Source organism: Amblyraja radiata, chromosome 29 (genome assembly GCF_010909765.2).
Source record: "Amblyraja radiata isolate CabotCenter1 chromosome 29, sAmbRad1.1.pri, whole genome shotgun sequence".
NCBI classification, from domain to species: Eukaryota; Metazoa; Chordata; class Chondrichthyes; order Rajiformes; family Rajidae; genus Amblyraja; species Amblyraja radiata.
This window is the reverse complement of record NC_045984.1, coordinates 16,575,598-16,598,471: the sequence shown is the minus strand read 5'-3', so window position 1 is coordinate 16,598,471 and position 22,874 is coordinate 16,575,598. Positions and strand designations below refer to the sequence as shown.

The following is a 22,874-nucleotide window of genomic DNA, read 5'->3' as shown; positions in this document are numbered from 1 at the left end:
TTGCCTCCTCCACTGATCACTCCAGCCTTGGTTACCATCTCCACTCTTCCCTTCCCCACCCGATGCATCTGCCTCCTTCATACCTGGATTCAACTATCACCTGTCTGCTTTGCTCCACTCTCTGCCTCACCTCATCCTACCAGCTATTTCCCCTCATTTACATGTCTGAAATGTCATCTGTCCTTTTTCATTTCCTTCCACTGATGCTCACTTCACAGAAGAAAACTGCTGAAGGACCTCAGCGGGTCAAGCAGCGTGTTCAGTTTTAGTTTATGTCACCTGTACCGAGGTACAGTGAAAAGCTTTTGTTGCGAGCTGACTAATAAGAAAACAACAAAACTTTTCACTGTGTCTCGGCACACATGACAAGAAACAAAACTGAACATGCTGCCTGACCTGCTGACTTCCTTCAGCAGTTTTCTTCAGTGGAGTACGTGTGAAACTACAAAATGACAGAATCGGATTACTCTTTTCTGGAGGGTTAGCACTGTTTGATTAAAAAAAGTACACCTGGCTATAAATTGTTCTGGTATCAAAAGGTGCAGCCTTATTTTTAATGAATTGTGGGGGGGGTTTTGTGCAGTTATAGGACACACATGGTTTAAATTAAACTAGGCCATTCATAGAAAATGAAATGCACAGTTGTTTATTGAGAATATTGAAATAAAGAGACAGATGAAAAGATTGCCAGCAGCTTTTATTAATTTCCACAATCCATTGCCTAGAAGCCATTTGATTAATATTGTAATTTAGAACTGCTATTAACAAGGCACAATTAGATTGCCTTTAATGTCACATTGCAGATGTTGTAGAAGCTGATATCCCCCCCCCCCCCCCCCCCCCCCCCCCGCACAGTTTCATTTTGCACAGACTGCTAAAGCAACAGCATAAAATGAATAAGCAACTGTAAAACACTTTGCACAATTTTTCAGGCCGTGTTCTGAAGTTCTGGTTGAATGCTGGTGCACTTACATTACTGGATAGACCATATAATTGAGTATTCCGCAATGATTGCGCCTGTCCTTTTTCATTTTAATGTAGCCATTGTCACCCCAGCCCAATCCCCAGCTGAAAAATTAGAAATAACCTGATGTTAACATCACAGTTTTGTTAAGATGGTAAACTCAAAGAAGTTTCACAAGATTTTGACGAGGTTGCATTTTGACTATTTTAGTTTAGTTTAGTTTAGAGATACAGCGTAGAAACAGGCCCTTTGCCCACCGAGACCGCGCTGACCAGCAATCCCCGCACACCAACACTATCCTACACACACTAGGGACAATTTACAATTTTACCAAGCCAATTAACCTACAAACCTGTACGTTTTTGGAGTGTGGGAAGAAACCAAAGTTCCTGGAGAGAACCCACGCAGGTCACGGAGAGGACATTCAAACTCCATACAGATAGCACACTTAGTCAGGATCAAACCCAGGTCTCTGGCACTGCAAAACAGCAATTCTACTGCTGTACCACCATGCTGCCGTTGTTTTTTGGTACCTTGCTTGGTCAGCTTGCTATAAGCAGGAAAGTGTGCAGAAAAATGTATGAGGATGTTGCCCGCCCTTGAGGGCGTGTGAGCTACAGAGAGAGGTTCAGCAGGTTAGAGCTTCCTGCATTTGAGTGCAGGAGGCTGAGGGATGTCCTTTATAGTGGTGAATAAAATTAAGAGGGGAATAAATTGGGTGAATGCACAGAGTCGTTCTCCAAGGATAGCAAATTCAATAACTAGAGGGCATAGGTTTAAGGTGAGAGGGGATAGATTTCTTTGGAAACTGAGGGGCAACATTTCCACACAGAGTGTGCTGGGTATATATGGAGCAAATGCCAAATGAAGTGGTTGAGTACAATAATATTTTAAAAAGTACTTGGATAGGTATGTAGATAGGAAAGGGTTTGATGGGTATGAGCCAGACATGGGCAAATTGGACCAGTTTGGATGGGGCATCTTGTTCGGCATGGGCAAGGTGGGCCACTGGGCCTGTACCTGTGGAGTATGTCTGTAAGTGGTCTTTTATACATTGTATGTGAGGATTTTGACCGGCTATGATTGGGATCTTAAAAATATTGTCAAGGCACTTTTGAGTTATATTGCTGGTCAGAGCTAAATAATTAGAACAGATGTGTCTGTGGAGGCAATATACTGTAGTTGCAACATGTGGGAGCTGGTGACCCCAGTGTAGTTTCACAATGACTGTATCTGCAGTGAGTGTTGGCACCTTGTGGAATTTGGGCTTTGGGTCAATGAACTCATGTCCAATCTTCATACGCTGTGACACAGCAAGATGCGGGGCATGATATAGGCGATGCTGAGGTTTCCGTGAGTGGGAATGTTGCAAATGAGGGAACAAATTCCAAAAATAAGGGAACTGTCTTTAAAACTGAGGATCTGCTTCTTTCATAGGATGGTAAATCTGTGGAATTCTCAGAGGACTGCGGAGGCTAGCTCAATGGAGGTATTTAAAGATGGGGTAGATATATTTTTGACAGAATGGGGAATCAAAGGCAATAGGCACTGCACAGAATGCCTGGGCAGGTCAACCGTGATCATATTGAATGCCAGACAGACTTGAAGGGGCAGGTGGTCGACTCCAGTAACAATGTCCTTGTGTTTTTGTTTCAAATGTTACTGCTCCATTCAGCCCTTGTTTCCTGGACTTCAACCAACAATTATAACACAAGGCAAGAACAAGAAGGCAGATTATTATCTGAATGGTGTCAGATTAGGAAAAGGGGAAGTGCAACAAGACCTGGTACATCAAGCATTGAGAGAAAGCATGCAGGTCCAGCAGGCAGTGAAGAAAGCTTGTTGGCCTTCGTAACGAGAGGATTTGAGTATAGGAGCGAAGAGGCCCTTCCGCAGTTGTACAGGGCCCTGGTGAGACCACACCTGGTGTATTTTGTGCTGTTTGGGTTTCCTAATTTGGGGAAGGACATTCTTGCTATTGAGGGAATGCAGCATAGGTTCATGAGGTTAATCCCCAGGATGGTGGGACTGTCATATGAAGAAAGAATGGAAGACTGAGCTTGTATTAACTGGAATTTAGAAGGATGAGAGGGAATCTTAGAGAAATATATAAAATTATTAAGGGGCTGGACACGCCAGATGCAGGAAACATGTTCCCGATGTTGGGGGAGCCCTGAACCAGGGGCCACAGTTTAAGAATAAAGGGTAGGTTATTTAGAACTGAGATGAGGAAAAACGTTTTCACCCAGAGAGTTGTGAATTTGTGGAATTCTCTGCCTCAGAAGGCTGTGGAGGCCGATTCACTGGATGCATTCAAAAGAGAGTTAGATAGAGCTCTTAGGGCTAGCAGGAACGGAGTACTGATGTGGATGATCAGCCATGATTAGATTGAATGGCGATGCTGGCTCGAAGGGCTGAATGGCCTGCACCAATTTTCTATGTATCTATGTACATCACATATTTGTACTATCCATCTCATCCAACCTTGCTACCTCTCGGTGACCCCTTCGATAACTTACAGTACTCAATCATACGGTAGACAAAAATGCTGGAGAAACTCAGCGGGTGAGGCAGCATCTATGGAGAGAAGGAAATAGGCAACGTTTTGGGTCGAGCCCCTTCTTCAGACCTTCGCTCCATAGATGCTGCCTCATCTACTGAGTTTCTCCAGCATTTTTGTCTACCTTCGATTTTCCAGCATCTGCAGTTCCTTCTTAAACACTACTCAAGCATACTGTGACTCTCTGTGATGCCAATGATTATTTCCTCCATTCCAATCCAATATTGACAGCACAAATCCATCCCTAAACTAAAACAGAAAGTGATGGGAATGCTCAGCAGGCTGTATCCATGGAGAGGGAAATACTCAGCCAGGCAATATTCGGCTTGTACTCGCTAGAATTTAGAAGATTGAGGGGGCCTCTTATAGAAACTTACAAAATTCTTAAGGGGTTGGACAGACTAGATGCAGGAAGATTGTTCCCGATGTTGGGGAAGTCCAGGTCAAGGGGTCACAGTTTTAGGATAAAGGGGAAATCCTTTAGGACCGAGATGAGAAAAACATTTTTCTCACAGAGAGTGGTGAATCTCTGGAACTCTCTGCCACAGAAGGTAGTTGAGGCCAGTTCATTGGCTATATTTAAGAGGGAGTTAGATGTGGCCCTTGTGGCTCGAGGGGCCGAATGGCCTACTCCTGCACTTATTTTCTATGTTTCTATGTTTCTATGTATCCATGGAGAGGGAAATAGAGTTAATATTTCAGATTGATGACATCAGAAAAGGTTTGTGATAAAACAAGTTTTAAGATGCTGAATAAATGGAGAAACCAAAGAGAGAATAAAATGGAAGGTTTTAATGGAGTGGAAGCTAAATAAATGAAAGATTGCTATTGTCATGGGAATTGTAGATGCTGAATAATGATCTGAGCTTACCAAAGAAACACTGAAGGATTGCTGGAAATTTGAAATATAAATCCAATAAATGCTGTTATCTGAAATTGTTGAGTCTGGAGGCAAAACTGTGCTCGAACCAGTTAATGTTCGTTGAGTTTACATTGAGCTTCATTGGAAGAGTGCAGATGGTCAAGGATAGAGGGTTCACAATGGGAGTGAGATAAGCGATTCATTGAATCAAGTAAAATTGATTCAATGAATGTGAACATTAGTGGGGTGGGTGGCAAGGACAAATGGAATCTCATCCTAGTTCTGAGACTGGGAGAAGGGGAAGAGCAAAAGTGCTGGAAACGGACTGGATGCAGTCGAGGATCTAGTCAATATTATCCAACTTTATCATTGACTCTTTACATCCACATAAACATATTTCCTGATATTCTTCATATTGTTACATAACATATAACACCATTTAGCCCAAATTATTTATTTTATGTTTAATGTTCTATAAGAGCTTCATCTGTTTAAATATATATATTTCCAGTACCTCACATGCTTATCCAACTTCCTCTTAACTATAGATATTTAGGCATTCCTAAAGATTGTACAGACTACTATTTCCATGCTTTAGATGAAGAAGTCCCATAAAATTCCCTGGATATATAAGTGATAAAACAATACTAAAGACCCTTAGATTTGTACATTTCCACAAAATGGAAACATATGCTCAGTCCTAATCATTCCATTTACGTTCTTAAAGATTGCTATCAGATCACCCTAATTTCTGTCTGCTATTCAAAAGACCTTTGCCAGCTTCTTCTGATAAACATATTTCATATTTATTTTATCATGCCGGTGAATCCTTTCTCCGCTGTTTCAGAATGCTAATCAGTTTCCCTCCAGCACGAACATTAAAGAGAGTTTAGCCACTGACCCCACAGATCATTGATCTTGCATCTGTGAGGGTTCATACCTGTTTTTAACAAGCCAAAAATTTCTTCCTCTCAGTCTGCCATATCCAACCACTAGCACAGCATGGTTCACATTTCTTCTGTTACAATTTCGATCGTAGTAGACTCCTGAAAGGAAAGATATATTTATTTAATTGAAACACGTATGATTGATGGCACATTGCACAAGTGATTGTCCGTTGTAATATCTTGCCATGCAATTATCATCCACTCTACAATTCTGTTAGTTTCTGAAGATTTCCATTATAAACCACAATGTTCATGTTTGTAATGAGGAATCCCAATATACATTTGCTGTGTTGAATCTGTGCCCTCCAACCTTCGCTCAGTATTCCACCTCCACTTTCCTTGGCCAATGCTCTAAGGGTTACCTTCTCCCAAGCACCTAACCAATTTCCAAATCACTGCAAAATTTGAAGACTGAAGGTGAACATATTTTTTCAATCTCTTTCTGGGGATTAGCCAGTCGGGGGATCTCAGCAAAGAAGCCAGGAATGAGAAGGCCCCTCAGTGCCCAGCTCATACTCCAGCTGTCTCATGCACCATTTGACCTGCATTCAAACAAGACAATTTGTAGAAAAATTAATATTCTTTTGGACTCTTTGCAAAATACTTGACCCTGATAATGTTTTTTTCCCAAAATCTAGAATGTGAAAAGGCCACTCGCTATATTGTTCCGTGATACATTTATTGTTTAGATTCATTCTGGTTGATGTACATGTTGGTGAAACACAGGAGAAACCTTTGAACCTTTTCACAACTGTTAGTGGCATGAGCAAGGGGTGATAAAACCTGAAGGGGTGTAAGGGCAATATGATTTCCATTAAAAAATATTCAACAGAAATTGTTAATGAAATGCAAGTTGACAAAAGAAGTATGTGCCAATGTATGATATTTCATATTAAAAAAGGACAAAAGTGCCTGACTAACTCAGCGGATCAAGCAGCGTTTCTGGGGAACTTGGATGGAGGGGGCGTGGGGGTCGGGAGATGAATGCTGGAAGAGAGACCACGATCAGTCTGAAGAACGATCCGAACCCATGTTCTTTAGAGATGTTGCCTGACCAGTTGAATTACTCCAGCACTTTGTGTCTTGTTCCTTGTTTCTCTGATATTTAATATAATGCTTGGAATGGATAATTTAAATTTCCTACCTTCTTTGTAATATTGGAAGGATCGGCGACTTGCATCAATGGCAACTGCAATTGGTCCAATTTTCACCACTGCTCTTGCTAAACATCTTTCACAACGTCCGGGTGAGCGGTAAGCACGAATTCTGGCAACAATCTTATCCGTCCTAAATCTGCAGGCTCCTTGCTAATTGATAAATTGAACATTAGAATTTCAAGTTTATGCACACCCACGACAGTTCTCAAAGTGTCAGACATATTTACTTTAGAGATACAGCGTGGAAACAGTCCTTCAGCACATCGAGTCTGCATCGACCAACGATCACCCGTACATGCTATGCTACACACAAGATACTATTTACAGAAGCCAATTAACATACAAATCTGTATGTCTCTGGAATGTGGGAAGAAACCAGAGCAATCTGGATAAAACCTATGTGTTCACAGGCCGCATGTACAAACTCCATAAAGGCAGCACTCATTGTACAGGCCTCTGGCACTGTACGGCCCCGACTCAACCTCTGCGCCACTGTGGCACCCCAGTTGCAAGGAATTTTATTAGGTCTTCAGCTTTCAGGCTGATGAGGTTCTTCAGAAATTGAATGTACAACTTTTGTTAGCATGTTCAATTGCAATGGGTAACAGTGCCTGCCTTAATCCGATTGGACCGATTGCTCCCAATTGGGGCCCGCGCCTAAGGCCTCAGCTCACACCCGTCTGCCCGGACCCCGCTCCTGCCGCCGGCTCTCTCCCTCTCTTCTCTCCTTCCCTTCCCTCCCTCCCTTCCCTCCCTCCCTCCCGCCTTTCTCTCCTTCCTCTCTCTATTTTCCCTTCTCTCCTTCCCTCCATCCCTTCTTTCTCTCCTTCCCTCCCTTCTCTCCTTCCCTCCCACACACACACAGATATAACGCACAGAGAACTAACACACACACACACACACACACACACACACACACACACACACACACACACACACACACACACACACACACACACACACACACACACACACACACACACACACACACACACACACACACACACACACACACACACACACACACACACACACCTAAGTTAGGAAGGGGTAGAAGCACAAAGGGTGGGATGGGGCTGAAGCCCAGAATGTAATGCCTGGACTGGGCTTTCGCCAATAGTTATTGGTTTTCCAGGATCCATTTAATTCAATTCGTGTTTTTGTTTTCATTTCACAGTCACTAAAACAAGTGGTATTGTAACTATATACTTTTCAGAGGTGATCTACACATTTTGTTTGATACTCTGGTAGGCTTACATGTATACAATTTTATATTAAAATGTAGCTTAGATGTGTTTGGTCCATTAATTCGCATGCTCTTTTTAAGCATACATTTTGATTACTTTCCATTCTACCATAGAGATTTAAAGTCTATAATTGACTTTATTTATATTTCTATGATTCTACAGATCTTGGCTGGAGCTCACCAATGTTGTTCCCAATTGGGTCCCACACCTCCTAAGGCCGGCCCTGACGGGAAAATTGAGAACAAGGCAAAAATTTAAGGGGCTCCTTATAGAAATATATTGGCCAACATGCTTCCCAGGATTCCCCAAAGTTGCTATTAGTATAGCTCAGAATCGCAGAGAGGATTGAGTGCAAGGAAAAGCACATTCAACAACTTATAGATACAAGGTCATAAGGTCATAAGGGATAGGAGTAGAATTAGACCATTTGGCCCATCAGGTCTACTCCTCCATTCAATCATGCCTGATCTATCTCTTCTTCCTAACCATATTCTCCTGTCTTCTCCCTATAACCTCTGACATGTGTAGCTCTACAACAAGAGGAGCTCACTAATTTGATTGCATATTTTACATACAATCTGGAAAGGACATGGAGCAGATAGCACTCTGATCTCAAAGTCTCCCTTGCAGTTGTGAGCTCAGTTTGCCTCTATGAAATCAGGCTGCATATCAGAGTATCTGACAAGTTCCACAACTCACAAAATGCTGGAAACACCCAGCAGGTCCGACAGTGTCTGTGGAAAGAGAAACAGAATAAATGTTTCTGGATCGAGACTATTTATTCTGATGAAGGGTCTTTGATCTGAAATGTTATCTCTTGTTTTTCTTTCCACATGCTGCCTGAATGCTGAGAATATGTTCTGAGTATTTTCAATTTTTTAAATCAGATTTTCAACAGTTTTTTGATTTTTCATTTTGTGCTTATGCACACAGACAACAGTTCGTGCTTCTTCCATACATTCACAGCAACCCAAGTTTGATCCTGACCTCTGATGCTCTCTGTGACCTGAATTCCTCTTGAGTGCTCTGGTTCCCTTCTACATCCCAAATACATGCTGGTTGGTAGATGTTGCGAATTGCTCGTCAAATATGGTGCATTCAAGAAAAGTTGACCTTAAGTGACTGATGCACCACAGATCAAGGAATGTGGTGGCAGGGGAAATAAAATTTTGGTCTAGCAGCCGCAGTACTGGGCTGTTGAGCTAAAGCCCTGAATTCAAATCCCACCACAGCAGCTGGGGAAGTTAGATTTAATTAAAACATCTGCAACTTAAAGAAAATACTGACTTAGTTTGCAAGGTCCATGAACCTATAGGACTGCTGTACGATTGCAGCTGGGTCAAATATTCCTCAAGGGAAGAAATCTATCCTGACCCAGCAAAGTCGCCCAATGTGGTGGATTCATGGCAGTCTTCTCAGTTCAGTGACAATGAGAAAAGGGCAATTGATGTCAGATTTGGCAGTGACATGCTCATTGCATGAAATAATCAGTAAAAACAAAATATGTTATTTATCCCTCAACCAAGTAATGTATCTGATTAGAGAAGGTATTACTAGTCGGCCAAATGTAATGCTCTACAATCTAACACCATAAAATTTAATATGTTTTGAAAAGAGACTTACTCTTGCAGTGTATGGATACGTTTGTTCAGAGTTTATGCCACCTGCTCTTTTCATCCATTCGTAGGCATATCCCATAAGTCCGCCACGACATCCATGAGATCGACGGTCACAATCCAACAGGTTCTGCTCACTCAGAGAAATAAGATGGCGTCGTTTTCCCAACTGCCCCTCGAGGGCTCCAGTTGCACTGAAGGCCCAGCAGGAACCACATGCTCCCTGGTAATCACAAACACAGTCACACCAACGACAGTCCAATGTTAAAATCACATTAATGCCATCTCTGTTGAGATTGATTATAGAAATACACTGGTCCTCTTTCTTGGAAATGTACGGAGACCACCAAAGACAATGAGCATCAAAGGTCTGTGGGCAGTTCTTCATTGCTTGTATAATGGTAGTAATAAAATGGTTTGTGATATTCATTAATGACTGGATACTTTGTATATTCCATTAGTTTAATTCTGGGAAGAGTTAAGCCCCTGTCCCACTTACACAAATTTTTCGGCGACTGCGGCACCCGTCATAGGTCGTTGCAGGTCGGCGAAAATGTTCAACATGTTGAAAATTCAGTGGTGACCAGAAAGACACTACGACTCTTAGGGTGACTGAGGAGACGACTCACGACCATACAGACGACACTGTGGCGACATGTATGGTCGTGAGTAGTCGCCCAAAGAGTCGTACCTTGTTCTGGTCACCACTGGATTTTCAACATGTTAAAAATTTGGTGGCGGCAGTCGCCAAAAAAGTCGCGTAAGTGGGACAGACCCTTTAGAGTGAAGATTCAATAAATGAAAATGATTAATCAAATGTATGTAGAACAATACGATATGTGTCACCAGAAAAGGGGTGTTTCTGTTTTACGGAGAAATTAATTTACGTGATTCTCAGCATTGTAACCCTTACAACACCCGAGGACTACCTGTATGTTACCAAAATGGTAAGCGAGAAATCATATTTAAGGGTCAGGTCTTTAATAAAATCTCAATATGTAGTCTAAAAAGTTATGATTTTTACTCTGCATGGATACTGGTTTTTAGCCCATCTGTACTGACCATCAATCAGCCATTTACATAATACTACGTACTGATGGTGCCTTGGGAGAACTTAGTGCATGAGGCTTATGAAAGGAAAACGTTTAGATATAGAGTTGGCAGCAGAAGTTGAGCAGCGAGGATGGAGAGCAAGAGTACGCCCGGTTGAGGTGGATTGTAGAGATTTCATAGCGAGATTGACTATGTCGCTATTTGGAGAGCTAGGAATTTGTGGACAGAGTGTGAGTCAGGCCATAAAACAGATGTCAGAGGCAGCAAAGCAAGGCAGTAGGTGGATTTGGTGGAGAAGAAATAATGTCAGTTGGGAGCAGAAAGGAAACGTGTGACATGCGGTGTGTGTATTTCTTTGTAATTGTTTGTGTAAGTGTATTCCAGGGTGGAAGATTGCAACCTTCATGTGGTCTGCCCCGGTTCGACGAATGCAATCAACCCGGCGTGCGCACTCAAATAAGATCAAATAGAACAAGTTGTCCTACAACTTTAGGCTGTGCACGCCATACGCAAGAAGAAGGAGAAAAAGTGTGATTCCGGTCTTATGCAAGGGTGATATTTGTGGTTTTGCAAGCTTAAAGATGGGGTAGGATAAGTTGGAAATAGAATGCAGGTGTTAGAGGTGTTAGCATTTGTTAGAGTGAGCTATTTGGCTGCAGCTTCCTTTATTTATTAGATACTTGTAGCATAGGTGGTGAGAGCTGGTATTGAGGAGGGTTGTTCTGGAATGTTAGAGCCAACTGTTGAGCCTTCTCGAAGTGTTGTGGGCTGAACACAATGAAATACCAGTGAAGGGAGGTGCCCAATTGATAACCCCAATGATATACTTGCATCAGCAGGATTTTTTTTAAAAACTAGTTAATATGCAGGTAGCTGTTTTTTGCATACAGAGTTATTTATTGTAAATTGGTTTATTTAGTTAGATAATACTTTGACTTTGGGCTTGGCTCTCTTAGTTGAGTGCTCATCCTGGAGTTGTAGCATGTATTTTGTGTTTTATTTATAATTTAAATCATTTATTCTCTCCACACTCTTATCAACTTCTCCCAGATTTTACCACTCACCAACACGTGGGGAAGTTTACAGTTGCCAATCCACATGTCTTCAGGATCTGGGGAGAAACCAGAGCACCCAGAGGCAATCCATGCAATAACTGGGGGGATGTGTAAAATTCACACTAGCAGCACCAAAGGTCAGAACCCTGGTCTCTAGTGCAGCAGTGAGGCAAAGGCTGAACTAGCCCACTGAAAAGTGTCAAGGTTGAGAACATAGATTCAGCCACATTGAAGGTACAGACAAGTGTGGTAATTAATGATAGATTAGTGTTAAAGCACAAAATAACACCAGGATAAGCGCTCAGCCAAGAAAACTAAGCCCAATGCCAAAGTAGTATCTAAACTGCCTGTACACACTCATGCTATAGGACAATAACCACCTCCATATTCAGTAATAAATTATCTGCATGATAACAAGCACATAAAATATAAGCGTGTAGATGCCAGTATAATCATTGAGGTTATCGTGTGCTCCTCCCTTCACTGGTGTTTTGTTGAAAGTGGTAGCACAAGAACATGAAGTGGCGAAGAAGACTTATGGGGACAATGTTGGAAAGAATAAAATAACTCGGATGTCTGTTATAACTGGGATAACTGTGATAGAATTGGAGGAGCAAGAGGTGGAGGTGTTGCATTGCTAGTCAGGGAAGGTATTACAGCAGTGCTTTGGCAGGATAGATTGGAGGGCTCATCTAGGGAGGCTATTTGGGTGGAACTGAGAAGTGGGAAAGGTGTAGCAACACTTATAGGGGTGTATTATAGACCGACAAATGGGGATCGAGAATTGGAAGAGCAAATATGTAAGGAGATAGCAGATATTAGTAGTAAGCACAAGGTAGTGATTGTGGGAGATTTCAACTTTCCACACATAGACTGGGAAACACATTCTGTAAATGGGCTGGATGGTTTGGAGTTTGTAAAATGTGTACAGGATAGTTTTTTGCAGCAATACATAGAGGTACCTACTAGAGGAGGGGCAGTGCTGGACCTCCTGTTAGGAAATGAGAAGGGACAGGTGGCGGAGGTATGCGTTGGGGAGCACTTCGGGACCAGTGATCACAATACCATTAGTTTTAATATAATTATGGAGAGGGTCAGAACTGGACCTAGGGTTGAGATTTTTGATTGGAGAAAGGCTAACTTTGATGAGATGCGAAATGATTTAAAAAGAGTGAACTGGGACATTTTGTTTTATGGGAAGGATGTAGAAGAGAAATGGAGGACATTTAAAGGGGAAATTTTAAGAGTACAGAATCTTTATGTTCCTGTTCGGTTGAAAGGAAACAGTAAAAATTGGAAAGAGCCCTGGTTTTCAAGGGAAATTGGACATCTTGTTCGGAAAAAGAGGGAGATCTACAATAATTATAGGCAGCATGAAGTAAATGAGGTGCTTGAGGAGTATAAGGAATGTAAAAAAAATCTTAAGAAAGAAATTAGAAAAGCTAAAAGAAGATATGAGGTTGCTTTGGCAAGTAAGGTGAAAGTAAATCCAAAGGGTTTCTACAGCTATATTAATAGCAAAAGGATAACGAGGGATAAAATTGGTCCATTGGAGAGACAGAGTGGACAGCTATCTGCAGAGCCAAAAGAGATGGGGGAGATATTGAACAATTTATTTTCTTTGGTATTCACCAAGGAGAAGGATATTGAATTATGTGAGGTAAGGGAAACTAGTAGAGTAGCTATGGATACTATGAGTTTCAAAGTAAAAGAAGTACTGACACTTTTGAAAAATATAAAAGTGGATAAGTCTCCAGGTCCTGACAGGATATTCCCTAGGACATTGAGGGAAGTTAGTGTAGAAATAGCCAGGGCTATGACAGAAATATTTCAAATGTCATTAGAAACGGGAATAGTCCCCGAAGATTGGCGTACTGCGCATGGGACGACAGATGTCGCAATGGGCTAAGTGTTCGGCTGGCAACCGGAAGGTAGCCGGTTCGAATCCCGCTTGGAGTGCATACTGTCGTTGTGTCCTTGGGCAAGACACTTCACCCACCTTTGCCTGTGTGTGAATGTGTGTGAGTGATTGGTGGTGGTCGGAGGGGCCGTAGGCGCAGATTGGCAGCCACGCTTCCGTCAGTCTGCCCCAGGGCAGCTGTGGCTACAGAAGTAGCTTACCACCACCGAGTGTGACTGAGGAGTGAATGAATAATGCGATGTAAAGCGCCTTGAGTATTAGAAAGGCGCTATATAAATCCCATCCATTATTATTATTATGTTGTTCCATTGTTTAAAAAGGGTTCTAAGAGTAAACCTAGCAATTATAGACCTGTTAGTTTGACTTCAGTGGTGGGCAAATTAATGGAAAAGATACTTAGAGATAATATATATAAGCATCTGGATAAACAGGGTCTGATTAGGAACAGTCAACATGGATTTGTGCCTGGAAGGTCATGTTTGACTAATCTTCTTGAATTCTTTGAAGAGGTTACTAGGGAAATTGACGAAGGTAAAGCAGTGGATGTTGTCTATATGGACTTTAGTAAGGCCTTTGACAAGGTTCCTCATGGAAGGTTGGTTAAGAAGGTTCAACTGTTGGGTATAAATGCAGGAGTAGCAAGATGGATTCAACAGTGGCTGAATGGGACACGCCAGAGGGTAATGGTGGATGGCTGTTTGTCGGGTTGGAGGCTAGTGACTAGTGGGGTGCATCAGGGATCTGTGTTGGGTCCTTTGTTGTTTGTCATGTACATCAATGATCTGGATGAAGGTGTGGTAAATTGGATTAGTAAGTATGCAGATGATACCAAGATAGGGGGTGTCATGGATAATGAAGAGGATTTCCAAAGTCTACAGAGTGATTTAGGCCATTTGGTAGAATGGGCTGAAAGATGGCAGATGGAGTTTAATGCTGATAAATGTGAGGTGCTACACCTTGGCAGGACAAATCAAAATAGGACGTACATGGTAAATGGTAGGGAATTGAAGAATGCAGTTGAACAGAGGGATCTGGGAATAACCGTGCATAGTTCCTTGAAGGTGGAATCTCATATAGATAGGGTGGTAAAGAAAGCTTTTGGTATGCTAGCCTTTATAAATCAGAGCATTGAGTATAGAAGCTGGGATGTAATGTTAAAATTGTACAAGGCATTGGTGAGACTAAATCTGGAGTATGGTGTACAATTTTGGTCGCCCAATTATAGGAAGGATGTCAACAAAATAGAGAGAGTACAGAGGAGATTTACTAGAATGTTGCCTGGGTTTCAACAACAAAGTTACAGAGAAAGGTTGAATAGGTTAGGTCTTTATTCTCTGGAGCGCAGAAGGTTAAGGGGGAACTTGATAGAGGTCTTTAAAATGATGAGAGGGATAGACAGAGTTGATGTGGACAAGCTTTTCCCTTTGAGAATAGGGAAGATTCAAACAAGAGGACATGACTTGAGAATTAAGGGACAGAAGTTTAGGGGTAACATGAGGGGGAACTTCTTTACTCAGAGAGTGGTAGCAGTGTGGAATGAGCTTCCAGTGGAAGTGGTGGAGGCAGGTTCGTTGGTATCATTTAAAAATAAATTGGATAGGCATATGGATGAGAAGGGAATGGAGGGTTATGGTATGAGGGTACACAAAATTGCTGGGGGAACTCAGCGGGTGCAGCAGCATCTATGGAGCGAAGGAAATAGGCGACGTTTCGGGCCGAAACCCTTATGGTATGAGTGCAGGCAGGTGGGACTAAGGGAAAATAATTGTTCGGCATGGACTTGTAGGGCCGAGATGGCCTGTTTCCGTGCTGTAATTGTTATATGGTTATATGGTTATATGTCATATTACTGATTTATAAAACATTGGTTACACTGGAGTGCTGGTTTCTGATATTTACCTGGTTCTTTACTGGTGTAACTGCACCCATTTGCGTCCAATTGATAGACCTAGGTAATTTCAAACTAATTTCATTATCATCATCATCATCAAGCCCATCGTGTTCTTCAATTTCCTCAGTGGAGTTTTCAGCTTCATTCATGACAAATCCATTCATTTGTTTATTAAACTCTTCGTTGGTCTAGGAAGCCAATGACATGGAGATTCATTACTGTAATGACTTACCTTGGAGAATATGCGCAAGGTGGATAGGAAATCTGCTGGGGTTACATTTTACCAGTATTTAGTTTACACTATCAGGAGAGGTTGGAGTATCAAACACACTCTGCACTCTTGCTTAGTTCTAGACTGGAATCATATATTGTGATATTACATTGAGACTGACTTCAGAATCCAAAACAGGATCTATAAATTTGTATTATTGGTTTTAAACTAGCATTCATAATTCTCTTAAAACTATTTCAATAAAATGTGAAATTTGCAAGCAACTTTCCAAATTGGCACTAACAAGCTTCCTCATGTCACACCACTCTGCGTCAGGAAAGGTAGACATTAGTGGTTGCATTTCTTGCATTAGCACCACCTTTCCTTACAGATCTGCAATCAGGAATTTGTTTTTAATGGGCCGAGAGACAATCAGCTGCTGGGGGGGGGGGGGGGAGGGGGGGGGGGAGGAGGGGGGGGGGGGGGGAGGGGGTGGTAATCAAAGCATAATAAGTACCTTTAGAAGGGAGATGAGGAGGAATTCCTTTAGTCTGAGGGTGGTGAATCTGTGGAATTCATTGCCACAGACGGCTGTGGAGGCCAAGTCATTCGATATTTTGAAGGCGGAGATTGACAGATTCTTGATTAATAAGGGTGTCAGGGGTTACGGAGAGAAGGCAGGGAGGTTAGAGGGAAAGATAGATCAGCCATAATTGAATGGTTGAGTAGACTTGATGGGCCCAATGCCTTAATTCTGCTTCTAAAACTTATTAATTTATGAATTCCTGGGGAGAGGGTGGTGGTGTTGGTGAGGCACAGAGGGAGGAACCTATCCATGCTTATGATGTGGAACCGGGGTGGGGGGCAAGAGCTGGCACATGATAGGTGGATGTTGGTACTGAGCGAGGACATATGGCTCGTGGGGTTGAGTCTTGGTGAGAACATGGTTGGAGAGCAGTCAAAACCTGAGGGTGAGCAGTGAGAGAGGCTCACACAGAAGTCCTGTTGAAGAAGAAGGCATACATTGAAGATATTTTGTAGTGCAACAATAAAATAGAGACACAAGAGACTGCAGATGCTGGAATCTTGTGCTGGACAAATCTGACAGGAAAGAGACCCAATTGTGGAGGGAAATGGACAGTCGATGTTTTGAGTCGACTTTCTCTGATAGAGTAGGGGGGAGATGACCAGTAAAAAGAGGGGTGGGATGTGATAGGTACTGAGTAAGGACACATGACTGTGGTAACGATTCTGGGTCAGACCATGGTCAAAGAGCAGGAGGGCATTATAAATCAGAGAGGGGATCAGTGAGTGAGGATCTCATAGAATTGCCATTATAGAAAGCAGAGAACTACTTCAAACGCTCCACAGTTGCCTCGTGGCTCACTGAGTTGGTCCATCACATTGTTTTTTGCTCAAGTTTCCAGCATTTACAATCTCTTGTGTATTCATTGAACTGTTCCACTGCAAAATCTCTTTAGAGGCTAGTTCAGAGTTTATGGACAGACATGTTCCAGTAATGAAGTATGTGTATTGACATTTTTGTGTGCTATCCAGTCAAAATTATATTGTACATGAGTACAATCAACTCATACCTGAGTACAACGGGTAATGCAAAGAGAAAAATATCACAATGCAGAATATAGTGTTACAACCAGTACAGCTATAGAGAAAGTGCTGATTAAAGACAAGTGCAAGGGCCGCAATGAGGTTGGTTTGTTGATTGGAACAACCTTAGCTTATGATAGGATTGTTCAGTAGTCTGATAACACCAGGAAATTAGGTGTTCTTGAATCTGGTGGTACACGCTTTCATGCTTTTTAATCTTCTGCCCAATGGGCGAGGGGAGAGAGAGAATGACTAGGATGTAAATGCACCTTTGTTATGTTGGTGGCTTTCCCAAGATAACATGGTGTAGATGGTCAGTGGAGGAGTGGGGGTTGGGGGAGGGGGGGGGGGGGGCAGGGAGGGGTGGGCGGGGGGGGGGGGGGGGGGGGTGGAGGCAGGTTGTTTTTTGCAATTATAAATAATGTCTGCCATGGATCTGTTGCGAAGGTAGGCAAATTGCTGTCGATCAAGACTGTCTGGAAGTCTAGTGTTAATGTCGGCCTCTTGGAGCACTTTATGACAGTGGATGTCAGTGCCACTGGATGGCAGTCATGATAAAGAAGGCATATGGTACGCTTGGTTTCATAGGTCCGGGCATTGAATATAAAAGTCAGGAAGTCATGGTGCAGCTTTATAGGACTTTGGTTAAACCGCCTTTATAATATTGCATGCAGTTCTGTTTGTCACATTAGAGGGAGGATGGGGAAGCTTTGGAAAGGATGCTGTGGAGGTTTGCCAGAATGGTGCCTGGATTAGGGGGTATTGGCTACAGGGAGAGGTTGGACTGAATTGAATTATTTTTGCCGGAAATCTGGAGGTTACAGAGTGAACTGATATAAAATGATGTAATACAGCTCTCTCAGTAATAGCATCACAGTAAATGACACCTCACACACACTTTTCGCGTGTTGTACACACCAAATCTCCAAATTGGTTCATTTTCACAGTAAATGTGTGCTTCCCCATGGCGTACTCTCGGTTGTGCTGCTCAATGTAACTCAGAGCACTTTCCCAAATCATTCTCCTGTTGGTCTCCTCACCCTGAAAAAGAGACATGAAGGTAAAGTCATGCTTTTTCACCTTAATTGAATCTCACCTGCTGACCATTGCCCCACAGCCTCAGTGCTGTTGCAACACTGCCACATTGAGCTGTGCAGAATGCCAGTAATTCATCTCTGATAGCTGCATTGCCCAACAGGATTGCACGGCACTCACTTGTACACTTCTCTTTCTCTTAAAGCACAAGAAGACACAAGCAAAGACAGTCAAAGAGACGGGATCACATCATTCCAAAAGAGGAGACAGCAGCTGCCAGGCACTGATGTGTACATTGTGGAGGCTGTATCTGCAATGCAGTGGAAACTCTCATGATTCCACAACTGCTTCTTCTCTCATCCCACAATCTGTTCTGATTTACAAGCAGCAGGTGTTGTAACCAATATCTTCTCACAATCTGCCCCCTCCACCCTCTTTCTTTCAGCAATGAAACTAGGCCAGGCAATCATAAAAGAGACAGTGGAAAGTTACAGTGAATTGAAATTACACTGTCACTTGATGTAACGTTTGGAGCTCCAGGCTCGGATGCTGATGCTGCTCCAAACCAAATAAACATTTTCAAGATACGATTGCTACCGGGAATAAAAGGTGCTTGTGGCTTCATTAATTTATTTTTAAGGATGTTGGCACCGCAGGCTTAGGCAGTGGTTATTATCCCTGAGAAGGTGCGAGTGAGCTGTTGTAGTCCTCACACCAGCCAGTGCCGACTTATCCTGAACAGCTTGAGCCCTGTTAGTTATTTAGCCCAGATCTGCTCCGTTGTGCTCCAACACTCTCCGTGATCCTCTACCTTCATGGTCAGGTAGAACCTTCCACTACTGAGCCTACCAGGGATTCAATGTGTGTAAAGGAATGCAGGGTCAGCACAAAGACAGCACAAACCCATTAATTGAGTTTAAATCCAATTTGGATTTTTTGATTCAAGTTTGATTTGGAGTGCTGAGTTTGACAATGCTGCACGCTGGCACTGTGGTAATTGGCATCAATGGGAAAGGAGAATGCTAGACCAGTGGTAAATGGAAAATGAGAGCTGTACATTTCAATGAGTTGGTCACTGACAAACTGGTTTGAAAGAGACTGACTAAATTGCCTTTTTCCTCCTGACATACATCAGAGTAGGTTTGTGTTTGAAACCACATTCTATTTTACCTCTGCATACTGCCTGGAGTACTGTAATTTCCAGTTCTCCCATTCTTCATCCAAATTTGAATTGAGCTTGTCGTCTGAGGCAACGGCCAGAATAGACCCCACCACAAGTCCCAGAAATAATGGGAACTTCATTCTGGACCACCTAAAGGAACAAAAGAAATGGCATTATATTTTGACTGAGCCATGTTCATTAATAATGAAAGTAGTTGTTTGTAAAATCACTCTGAATGGGGAGCAATGGTACTGATATCATTGCTTCCATAACTCTCATACATTTGCTTCTAGGTCCTGTTAAACAGAAAAATATGAACACATGATTTCTGGATTAGCATTAACTTCCCTTCCACTTTACTTAAATACTGTCCAAATTTAACATTAATTATCCAAAATAATAAACTATGAAGAAAACAAAAATTACTTACTAAATATTACTTATTATTACTTACTAAATTACTTACTAATATGGAAACCCCAGCATATCTTTCAAGGGGCAGTTAACGGGTGAATTAGGAGACTTCCCATGACTATTTGACATTTGGCTCTCAACCCTCTAGTGTTGGGTAGACATGAACAAGAAGGACTGAGGTTGGAGGGATATTAAGATTGCCCTCGGCTAGAGATTGTGGGGAGGGGGTTTTGGGAAGTTGATGACCAATGCCCCTGTCCCACTTAGGAAACCTGAACAGAAACCTCTGGAGACTTTGCGCCCCACCCAAGGTTTCCGTGCGGTTCCTGGAGTTTGCAGGTAGTGGAAGCTGGTAAGGAGACTGACAAAAACCTCCGGGAACCGCACGGAAACCTTGGATGGGGCGCAAAGTCTCCAGAGGTTTCCGTTCAGGTTTCCTAAGTGGGACAGGGGCATTACTTACCTGGTTTCCACCATACCATACCCCTAGTCTCCCCAGTCCTGTACTACATCTGCCAAGCAATTGTATACGTTTCAGTTTAATAGTAATAGCTTACTTTTAGAGATGCTGCATGGCCCACCGAGTCCACCTTGACCATTGATTACCCCTTCATACTTGTTCTATGTTATCTTACTTTCTCATCTACTCCTCACACACTGGGCACAACTTTGCAGAGACCCTTTAAGCTACAAACCTGCACGCCTTCAGGAGGTGGGAGAAAACTGGAGCACCTGGAGGAAACCCATGCTGTACCGCACAGGGAGAACGTGCAAACTCCACACAGCGAGTGCCTGAGGTCATGATTGAACCCAGGTCTCTGGTGCTGTGCAGTAGCAGCTCTACTAGACGTGCCACTGTGCTACCCTTGAGGAATCTTATTACTTCCAAAACTGTGGAACTCTGGCCTCGTTGTCAGATTGCCATAGAACAGTCAGTTCATTTTTTTCATCTAATATCATCCTTTTCTGACTTTGTTTCATGTGATTCTAGTCCCAAAGGAAGTGGGCAATATATATGACTTCATCCTGAGAATGCGTCTTAAAAATGCGTTCTAAATAATGACCATAGCCATGGAAGGTGCCGCATGTAGCTGCATCAAGAGAAAGACACCAAGTAAGGAAGGTTTGGCATGATTGTTTTGCTCACCACTAGACTCAGCTTCACATCACTCCATCTGGTCATTCGCTGCAGAATAAAGTATAGCCAGGACTTGCAGACAATTACCAAAGTTATGGGAATTCTAGCATCAAGATAGATTGGGCAGCAATATCTTAGATTCATAGAGTCTTTGACCCAACTTGCCCACACTGCTTAAATGTTGGGATAGTTCCTGTCTCAACTATCTCCTCTGGCAGCTTGTTCCATACACACACCACCCGTTGTATGAAAAAGTTACCCTTCGGATTCTTATTAAATCTATTCCTCTTCACCTTGAACCTATGTCGTCTGCTCCTCGAATCCCCTACTCTGAGCAAGAGACTCTGTGCATCTACCCGATCTATTACTCTCATGTGTTTTATTCACCTCAATTAGATCACCCCTCACCCTCCTGCGCTCCAAGAAATAGAGTCTCCAGTCTACATAACCTCTCCCAATAGCTCAGACCCTCTAGTCCTGGCAATATCCACATAAATCCCTGTACCCTTTCCATGACAACATAAACAACAATACTTCCAAGTCATATTCCACCTCCATTCTGTGTGTTTGAATTGGTGCATGACCCAACAGCATTCTGGAAACATCTTCATCCTAAGCAATTCAAATAAATGACCCTTGAACGCAGTCTTAAGGCAAGCATTAGCAAACATTAGCATTGGATTAGCAAACTCACCTTGGTATGATGTTGCCCTTGATGAAGTTGCTACAAACATTGGGTGTATCCCCATTTATATACATGTGCCGCATCCCTGGATCCGCCCCCACTTCCTCACTGATTGGGAAACCTACAGAAGTAACGTCACATTTTTCATGACTTGCAAAGCAATCCTGAAAACTCAAATTCCTCTTCGTTAAGGGTAAACTTTAAAAAAAAGTATGAGATATTATCCTTTCTTTTACATATTAATTGTGAATATTTTTTTTTTTCCCTTGATATCAGGGCAGGGCATATTATAGAAGTGCTTGGGTATCATTGCCAATAGCTCAGATCTTCGATACGCTTTCAGTTGACCTAGATGTGCTCCTGATGTGTCCCATACTAACAAGGAGATTAGTAGGAGTAAACATTAGAAATCTCGTTCCTTTCCACCATTCTCTGTGCTGTGGGTCAATGCAGGGTTCCAGGTGTTTGAGAACATGGTTTTAAAATGTTCCTCTTTTTATTGACTTACCATTATGCAGCACTGGAGATTGGAGTAATCCAGACAGCCCCCCCCCCCATTGCAATTCTCAACACTGAGAAAGAAAAGTTGCTGAAATTATATTTACTTCAATGTCCCCACTGTTCAGGTTTATTGCAGACTAAAACACCATTACGCTATCTCCCATTCATTAGGGCTTGACCTGGATGGCAACATAGAACATAGCAAAGCCCAAGAACAGGCCCTTCGGCCTACAATGTCTGTGCCGATCAGAGTACCAAGACCAATACTTCAGTCTGAAGAAGGGTTCCGACCTGAAAAGTCACCCATTCATTTTCTCCAGAGATGCTACCTGACCCGCTGAGTTACTCCAACATTTTGTGTCCATCTTTGGTATAAACCAGCATCTGCAGTTCCTTTCTACATGTTGCTTTGATGATGATTGTCAGTAGACAGATTAGGCTGTAATTAGCCTATTTAAATTTCGCCTGCTTTTTGCCGACTAGATATAACTGGGCAGGTTTGCACAATGTTGGGTAGATGGCGATGTTGTAACTGTAAGGGAACAGCTTAGTTGTAAGTGCAGCTAGTTCTAGAGTGTAGATATTTATTGAAGCACTTGCTTATGGGATACTTGGTGAGAGGAGACATGATAGGGTTTGAGGTAAATGTTTTGCACTTCAAGGCCAACTCCTTGCTGCTTATAAACCACAACGTGGTCACTTCTGATGAATCAATCTTGGCAGTGGGACTAAATATACCCAGGGATTGTGAAGGGGAAGCCTGGTATGTTGTATTTAAAGAATGATTCTGAGGGAACAATGAGGTCAGGCCAGTCCGTGTAGATCTATAGTCCCCTAATGGTTGTGA

The 22,874-nt window shown here is 42.5% G+C and overlaps 1 protein-coding gene across 1 annotated transcript; it reads right to left on the bottom strand.

Annotated features, from left to right (window-relative positions):
• Positions 1 to 679: 679 nt before the first annotated feature.
• LOC116989721 (cathepsin L1-like) lies at positions 680 to 21,609 on the bottom strand. Its single transcript, XM_033047316.1, has 8 exons — positions 21,536 to 21,609; positions 19,298 to 19,439; positions 18,011 to 18,133; positions 15,282 to 15,461; positions 9,361 to 9,576; positions 6,478 to 6,640; positions 5,327 to 5,432; positions 680 to 1,068 (listed from the first exon to the last, which is right to left on the bottom strand). Exons 1-8 carry the CDS (start codon positions 21,607 to 21,609, stop codon positions 969 to 971), a joined length of 1,104 nt encoding a protein of 367 aa, XP_032903207.1. The 3' UTR covers positions 680 to 968.
• Between the last annotated feature and the right edge of the window lie 1,265 nt (positions 21,610 to 22,874).